Genomic DNA, 9485 nt, shown 5'->3' with positions numbered 1-9485 from the left:
TGGCTGCAATAATTTTAAATGTGTTTCTGGATTTTTATTACACACCGTATTTTTTATTCTCTAAAGCCATCATGAACTTGCTTTTTCTTCTTTTCTTTCAGGTAAAGATACGTGGAAATGGCAATCACAGAATCCTAACGGCTTTGAGTAACGGCTGTAATGTGCTAGAATAGTGAATTCCATGTAGTGTTATAACGATAAAGAATATTTTTCTAAACATACCAAATACATATAAAAATATTTTTAGTAGGGAAAGTGAAATACATATATATATATATTTAAAATTTTATACCAACGGCCTAAAGCAAATTATGCGTGAAAACACCGAAGTTGAGACAGTCAGCATTTACAGCGAAGTTGCGTCACAAGGCATTTAGAGAATAATGAAAATGTATAATCACAGAGAATATTTCTCGTAAGTTGTACCAGAATGAGAAGTAAGTATTTTGTGTTTATGATGGCGTAAGTTGAGAGGCCTGTGCAATTCCTGTCCCTTTTCTCACAATGTAATAACAATATTGGAAAATTTCTGGTCCATCAACTTTCTGGTATTTATAAAATACCATGAACTACAACGAATTGGAAAGATTTGAGTACCAGTAAAATATGCAGTGATTTGTATTCACCGAGGCCCTATATTTCCTGCCGGCAGAAAAATACGTAGAAATTGGTTTCCTGATCGACAGGAACACGGTGATGGCTCAGTGGTAAAGAGAGCTCATATCTGCATAGAGTCTATTTAAATAGTTTTATCCCAGACCATGTAAACATTGTAATGAACCTCGTGGCAACGGGTTTTCACGATGTGGACCCGTTCCTCCTACTGTTTTCATTCCAATAATTTTTCAAAAACCGCGTCCTCTAACTTGCAGGTCATAATCGAGGTCATAATCAAACTGAAGATTTCATTTAATTTTATGGAATATGTGCGTGATCCCATACTCGATTCCCGATTGAGAATTTTCGGTGTTCATCCTGCTTCTGTTCTAAGTCAACTGATGAGCTACCTGAATTATGTGGCGAACTCCGGTGTAGAGCCTCAGAAATAACATCGTGTGAAGCAGAGTACTGACTGTACATCTACCAACTTAAAAGTTGTGTTTAGTTATGGAACTGTAAAGCCTGAGTTAGTCTAGTCTCAAACAATCAAAATGAAACTTACGAGTGATGTTCTTGAGGAAAATAAAAGTTAAACTGAAAGAAAAACTGATAAAGTTCGATCTCAAGACAGTCTGTATTATGTTACCATGCGAAATACCTCGTATCGTTCTTTTGTTTTCTTTCTACTTTACTCCCTTATAATATCCAACAGGAGAGATATTCTATACATGTGAAATTAGAATTTGAGGTAAATACAATGAACTAGCACAGAAACTTATAGATGCGCCGATATGTTCTATTAATTAAACTACAATTATTATTACTTTCTCGTTGGCTCCAGTAATCCCACCGACAAACTGAAATTAAGTTTATATTCAAATCAGGAAGTAAAAGCTCTAAATGTATAATGTATAGTTTTCTAATATACGAATAAGGAATGTGTGGTTCTACCCCTTAATAATCTGAATTTATAATATCAAGTAGCTATTTTTTTTTTTTTAAAATTAAAATTGCTTTATGTATGATTCACATACATTCTTTGTCAATAATTAAATGAGCCAGGACTGGTGGCAAGGTCCTGTGATTCACTTCTCTTGGAGGCGTAGTAGTGTGGTGGGGAATAGCGTATACTGTGAGGGTTGATCTTGCATGATGGTCTGTATGCCCACCAGCTGAGATTCCTCGTGCCTAAGCGGTAGCGTACTACGTGCCTTTGGCGTGGGAGACTCCTGTTCGATTCCCTGTGGGAACTTATGTGGTTCGAATCTCACGTTAAGCTGTAGGTCCACGTCTCATATGGCCTCGCTGCTGAAAAAAACACAAAACTAAAAATCGGTCACGCTCACCAACTATATCAGATTCAAACTCCTGTCGTGGTTTGGAGTCCACGTTAATAAGTTCTGTCTTTCCTAACCTCTATGTTGCATAATGACGTAAAAAAGACAGTTTAAAAAATCAAATAATTTAATAATGAACGTGAATTCGGAAAACGTGCCTTCTAGAGATACAAGCTGACGTAAACGAAAATATAATTACATGTAACGTATGGCTGAAGTTGCAGAATATTTTTCCAACCTCTGGCCGGAATAAATCCATTTGTTCACTATTTAGTATTTTCTTATGATGACCATGTATATCATCACTATTTTCTCCACTCGAATTTCCACTAGCTTTAACAAAGAAGTCAACATACACACATCGCAAGCACTTTTCCGTACAAGCTGTTCATAGATCTTCTACGGTGTGATATTACTAAGTGCTTTTTTCAGTAGCAAATTCACAATTATGGCTGTGTATCATGTTATCCCCAGTTATGGCACTAAAGGGAATAGCATGAATTTCTGGTCCATTTGCTGCACGAATAGTAGATGCAGAAGTATGACTTGTGAAGTTGCTTTGATTTACTCACTTACAATTGACGCTGCTTTTCCGTAGAGGTAAAACGCCCTCCTGATTAAACCAAACATTTGTGTTTGAAAGTAATACGAATTGACTGGCATTGTTAGGAACCCGGCGGATCGTTAGCTTCCTTTATAAACAAAATCCAGTGACGAATAAGCTTTCTTTTCTTTTCTTTCTTTCTTTTTTTTTAGAACTTTATATTGTGTACACCAGTTTGCTAAATTCTTTTGTCCCCCTTTGACAATAATAAATAATAATAAATTGTCCTGAACTTGTTGTAATCGCTTTGATAGACGCATACGTCGTCTAATGTCACAGTTGATAGCTATTTCTTTCCTTGTAAGTGGCGTGTATATAATTGTTACCTCAGTGTATCTTACGTTTTGAAAAAGATGCAAAAATCTATACACCCAAGTGTGACGTATGTTGCACGTTCAAATGCCGGATGATTATGGTTTTCATAAGTGTTCATGTTTGCGTACAATGCTTCGTTGTAAGTCTGGATTTCTACTGTGGACAATAGTCTCCACTATCTGGATTATATCCGGCTAATTGCTGGCTGCGATTTGCCCTCCTTTCTTCTTCCGGGCTTAGTCTCATTCGGTGCTTCTGACTTATTGGTCACTTGAAACTCACTTTTCTTCTCTTCCCTCTCCTATTTTGATGTGAATTTTTATTCATTAAATTAGAGACAAGGTATTTATGTCTGCATTTTATATATTTATCTCATTTAATACTGGACATTATGAGTCTGTACGTTCTCAACTTCATTGTTATGCTGCTTCTGATTAATTTTCCATACTTTTACGTTTTGTTGAAAGTAGGCGTACAATAACGGTGTTGCCGCACTAGTTAAGTACTAGAGACTTTTTAAAAGCAATGTTTCCAAAAAAGGGATTTTTTTCCTTTTATTCCAAGATCCAGGATATTTATAAGGAAATTGAGTTTTGGATACGTGTTTTAACTTTTCAGGTTTAATTGATACTTACGTTCAAAGCATGATTGTTAATGTGAATATTCCAGATTCGAATATTCGTTAAGTTGTCGTAGCTCAATAATGCAACTAATTAGTACAAAAGTTTTCTTTTCTCATATATGACTTATTTTATGCACTACAGAACTATGAACGTAATATTACTTTGGGAACAGGGTCATATATATATATATTGTTTATGAATTCAGAATAATGCATTTTGTAGTATGCTGTTTTACTTTAAATAACTACATGGTTGTTGAAAATTTTGTTTATTTTACATGTTCTTAGGAAAATACAATTTTTAATGTTTATGTTTATTCAGGTGTTAATTTTAAAAACGAAGAGAATAATTATAGTGATTAGGTTTAAAATTGAAAGTGTTTTTATTCATAATTTTAATGTGTCATTGTAGTATGTGTTTTATCGTGTTCAACTGCCAACTTATCAATGACTGAAATGACACATTTTAACCCTGTAATTTTATTTACCATAGCATAGATTTTTACGTAGTGAAGTAGGCAGTTCATAAGGTTTTATGTATTTCCTTGATTTTTTTTTTCTGTTACATTGTCTGCTGACTAGCTGGTTTAAATAAACGTGTACACTGATGCTGGATAATAGTGTCATTAGTTATGAGGACCGATAAAAGTGACAAAATCATTCGAAAGTAGTCACTGAAAGGTGTTTAATTTTATATTGACGTATTTATAACTCTATTATTTTTTCATCACAATTATTTATAAACAAATTCTACAAACCATCAATTGAACCCAGTAAATACTATTATTTTAACCGCGAAAAATGTCTAGTCATTGTTATGTTTATACATTGTTAAGTTCCTAATTGAATTTTCCGAATCAAAAATTCGTTAAACCGCTTTGAGAGATAAATGGGAATAATGCAGTACATGCATCAAATTAACTTATTTACACTGGTAATTAAATATTCATTTCGAAAGATTAGTTTATTCTTGTTTGCTTTAGGAATTTCCCAGTAATATTTTCAAATATCATTGCTAATATACCGATAATAACTTTTGATTTCTTGGTATAGGAATATTACTATATATAGATATATATATTTAAGCAGTGTTTTCTTTCTTTAAGCCAAAGTGTTCAGTTATTGTCGGGAAAAAATAATTATATGTAGATGTTACTTCTGTTGGGTGCAAAATATTTTTGTTATGTTAATACAATTTAAAATAGTTGTTTTGTTTTTGTTATTTAGTATTAAAAGTTATATTAAATTATAAATGTTGTTTCATTTGTATTTAAAATAGGCAGCTGTTACCTTCCGTAAATAAGAAAAGAACAAATTAGATATTTGAAATATACAATGGACGAGATAAATTACTAATACCTGTTGAATACATACCCATCCAATCACGGAAAAAACATACGTTACACACTCTACATTTTGCGAGTGTGCACTGCTAAAATCGGAACTGTAAATGCCCATGTATTTCTACTGTAGCAAATTGCATCTGATTATTCTTTAAATATTTTACATTGTAGGTCAGTTGCCGTCAATTGAAAGGAATCCGCATGATTTAAGTTTGTAGATGTTTCTGTTAATATTTGTTTCAAATGAGGCAACCTGGCCAACGTCCATTTTAAGAAAACAATGTTAAGAAAAGAAGAATAATCTTAGTTTTTTCTAATTATGACGCTAGAGTTGCTGACTTATTGCAGTTTCATTGAAAAATAGTATTCCTTCTACATAAAACACAAGATACGAAATTTGACTAATATTTAGAGCAGGAATAGATTGCACGTAATAATTTCTAGCGAAACTCGTTGAATGTAAGAACTACGATTAAGGTATGAAAGCATTATTTAGTTATATATATATATCATCGTCATTTGTAACTTTTCTCAGTCCATTGTTAGATGAAAGAGTCCTTAAGTTGTGTTCATCCACTGCTTTCTCTGCCATTCATGTCCTCTACCAGAATATTACTTTGTTATCGTACTTGCATAAGTCAAGTACTTCTAGTACTTGCTGTTGGTTTCTGGAAGTTAAATAGTGCAGAGGTATAATGTAAAAATATAATTATAAAAAGCCGATTGAAGAAAAATATTTAAATCGAGGCTTGACGAAATGAATCATGAGTCTCAATGTGTGCTACAAATAATATAGAACTTTTGACATTGTTTCTACAGAGTGTCCAAAATACAATGCAACCCGGAATTTGGGATAGTAGAACTTTTGAATCTGAAGCGATACACAAATAATGGTTATACCAAAATGAAGCCTTGTTCATGCAAAAAATTTTAAACTAGGAAGTAGGGATGGCCAGACGGATCCGGATCTCGGATATCCGGATCCTATAAGATCCGGATCCGGATCCTATAAGATCCGGATCTCGGATCCGGATCCGAAATTTCGGATCTTGGATCCGGAATTTCGGATCTTGGATCCGGATCCGGAATTTCGGATCTTGGATCCGGATCCGGATATCCGGTTCCTGGATCCGGATCCGAAATTTCGGATCTTGGATCCGGATCCGGATATCCGGTTCCTGGATCCGGAATTTCGGATCTTGGATCCGGATCCGGATATCCGGTTCCTGGATCCGGAATTTCGGATCTTGGATCCGGATCCGGATATCCGGTTCCTGGATCCGGATCCGAAATTTCGGATCTTGGATCCGGATCCGGATATCCGGTTCCTGGATCCGGAATTTCGGATCTTGGATCCGGATCCGGATATTCGGTTCCTGGATCCGGATCCGAAGTTTCGGATCTTGGATCCGGATCCGAAGTTTCGGATCTTGGATCCGGAATTTCGGATCTTGGATCCGGATCCGAAGTTTTGTATCTTGGATCCGGATCCGAAGTTTCGAAGTTCAGATTCGGACTCCTGTTTTGAATATTTTAGGCCTTAGATTGAGAGCCAGAACTAAAATATCCATATGTATAAAATTTACTAGGTGAATTTTATCTAACTCAGTGGGAAGACAATTCAATTTAAATGACAAAAGATTACATCAAAATGTCATTTTCACCATTGTTGCGCACACCCCATCATTTAGTCTTTAGTATATCTTTAAACGTACTACAAGTATGCCACTTTCATCTCAAGTCAGTAGTTGTATAGATCTGCCTTTTGTTATATATTAATCGAGTTAGGTTTAAAATTCGATTGTTTGTGAGACCTATGATAATATTTTCAGAATGAGTTATAACGTTGAAAAACTGCATAGTAATGCTGCATATTTTCTTTGTGCCACATTGGAATTTAATGTAGTCTATCTTATACAGTCGGCTCTTATGATTAATTCAATGATCTGAACTCCTGCAGCATTACGCTAAAATCATGGATGTCTTCGAATTTTCGTCATCATTTCTATTTCTTTTATTACGAGCAAAATAAATATTATAAGCGGTATTTTACATAATACATATAGACGCAGATCAGTCAGTTGATTGCTTAAAGTTTATAGCAAAGCTATTACATTTCTAAGACACTGGCGGCCTTAGGACAAAATCCATGGCTTTCCCATAAAATCTTAAATCTCTCTATATAAAAAGGGCAAAATCCTGAGTGACTGAGTGAGTGAGTGACAGATCACCGTACAGGCCAAATCGCTTAAACTACAAACTTGAAATTTGGACAGTTTATAGGCTTTGTGACGTAGGATACCACTAAGGAAGGACTTTGGGAAATTTGACGAGGAAGGGGGGAAATGGGGTGGAAAATATTGATGATTCTTGACGTTAGATACTTCAAATTTGGTATTTGGGTTTCTCATTGAAAATAATTTGATATTTGTTTAAGTGCTTTTTGATATTTAAATTAGAAGGGGCAGGGAAGATATAGGAAGTAAAAGAGCGGGTGGTAATTGCAATTATTGCAACTAGTATAATAATATGCCTATATCTCGGAAACTTAAAGGGTTAGAAACATGGAATTTGGTATTTGGACTTCTCACTTAAAATAATTAGATACGTATTTCAACGTTTTATATATATATATATATATATATATATATATATATATATATATATATATATATATATATATATATATATATATATATATATATATATATATATATATATGTATGTATGTATGTATGTGTGTGTGTGTGTGTGTGTGTGTGTGTGTGGCCCAGAAGGGAAGAAAAAGGGCGAGAAGAAAATTAAGTGGGGTTTACAATTACTGTATTAATATGTTATATCCTTTAAGGTTAGATACTTGAAATTTGGTATTTGCATTTCTCATTGAAAATAATTTGACATGTGTTTCAGTGTTTTTTGACGTTTTAGTAAAAAGGAAAAGAAAAGAGATGGAAAGGAAAGAGAGTGGGGATTGTAATTATTATAATAACATGTCGATTTCTGGGAACCTCTGAAGGTTAGGAGCATAGAATTTGGTATTTGGGCTTTACATTTAAATAATTAGGTATGTACTTAAGCGTTTTTTGATGTCTTAGAGGAGAAGAAAAGGGGCGGGGAGAAAAGACTTTTATATCTCGGAATCCTGGAATGTTAGAGAAATGAAACTTGTTATTTGAACGAAAATTCGTTATGAAATGAAATCCTTGAGTTTTTACGTCCCAGGTTTATGCCGGTTAGGCTAAAGGAGACGGTGATTATGAAAAATAAATGAAATGAAGAAAGTGGGAGGAAACGGGAAAACCCCGAGAAAACCCACGAGCACGGTGTTTGTCCACCACAAAGTCCACACGGCGCGATCTGAGATCGAACCAGGGACCCCAAGCTCCGGAGGTGAACGCTCTACCACTGAGCCACCGCGGCCCCTTAAAAATTCGTTATGTTTGCAGGCGTATGATGTGCAAGGCCGTAGACCGAGCAAATGTGTGGGCTGGGGGGAAAGCCCCCATGTACTCGCACTGAAATTCGGTATGTCTCGGGATACCAGAATGTTATTACATACAATTTGATATTTGAACTGAGATTCGGTATGGTTGTAGGTTTACGAGGTACGAGGTCATAGGCCGATCAAATGAGATATCAGAGGGTCTAAGGGCAAATCCCCAGACATTTCTTTTTAAATTGATTATGATTAGAGGTTTTTGTGGTGCGAGGCCCTAGTAACGGGGGTCTAGTGGCGAAGCCCCCAACTAGCCGAGGTCTATTAAGTATATAAATGTATTTGCGTAATGACTGGAAATTGCATGTATGCCTGTGGAGAAAATTGCATAAGTAGCCACGAGAAATGACAATCCTTTAAGATAAAATTTTTAAAAAGCTACCAAAATGAGTTGTATATTATGTTTGCGCAGGGGCGAATCCAGAACGGACTCCTGGAGGGGGCGGTTGAGGATGCTAGCAGTGGAAAATTACTTAGATGATCTGAAATTGCCACAAATTACTACTAAAGTAGTACACTGTTAATGGTGGCGCTGGGTAGGGGCGAACGGCTTTTCGCCCTTCCCCTGCATCCGCCTATGTGTTTATATGAATGATATAGCTCCTTATACAACCTATGCAGAGTTAAAGTAGTGGATTACTAATTACAAAGATACGTGTTACTGCTCGTGCCTCCATATGGTATTTTGTATACACATACAGTACATTAATACATTGATTTTGATACATTAATTGCCATTTAGAACTTCATCTCTACTACAATTCTTAATTCTAACTGGAGTGGTACGGTCACAGAGAAACGTATTTTTAAAGAAAGAAAAAAAGCTTATCAAGAGCAAGAATAGGAAGTTGCTCCTTAATTTGATTTGATCTATATTTTATAGTCTGTTCCATTAGCAATGGCCTAGCCCATCACGACTAGGAAATGGCCTCATTCAGTGACCACAATAACTCAGAAAGAATTAGAAAAGTAAGCAGCCTGAGTCTAATGAAGAAGCTTGAGACTAAGGTTTCATCCCAGCATTTGACTAGTGTTACAGAAAACAAAGGACAAATTTCCATCAGGACGACCGCTTTAAAAAAGGTTTACTACCTTTTCGGTCAAGTATTTCCACTAGAATCGAATCTGACAATGAGATTGCTCTTACCTAAGTCGACAGTTTTACTCA

At 35.3% G+C, this 9485-nt stretch overlaps 1 protein-coding gene across 2 annotated transcripts in view; it reads left to right on the top strand.

The window, feature by feature from the left end:
* Gale (UDP-galactose 4'-epimerase) overlaps window positions 1–4731 on the top strand; it is a 44896-nt gene extending 40165 nt beyond the window's left edge. For both annotated transcript variants that reach the window (XM_081743823.1, XM_081743820.1), the window contains one exon: window positions 102–4731. In XM_081743823.1, the coding sequence (XP_081599949.1) occupies window positions 102–151 (50 nt within the window). In that variant the 3' untranslated portion in view covers window positions 152–4731. The remainder of the gene's footprint in view (window positions 1–101) is intronic.
* Window positions 4732–9485: the final 4754 nt, after the last annotated feature.

Source organism: Thermobia domestica, chromosome 2 (genome assembly GCF_964235325.1).
Source record: "Thermobia domestica chromosome 2, izTheDome1.hap1.1, whole genome shotgun sequence".
Lineage (NCBI taxonomy): Eukaryota > Metazoa > Arthropoda > Insecta > Zygentoma > Lepismatidae > Thermobia > Thermobia domestica.
The sequence above is the reverse complement of the archived record's forward strand: the minus strand, read 5'-3'. Positions and strand labels throughout refer to the sequence as shown.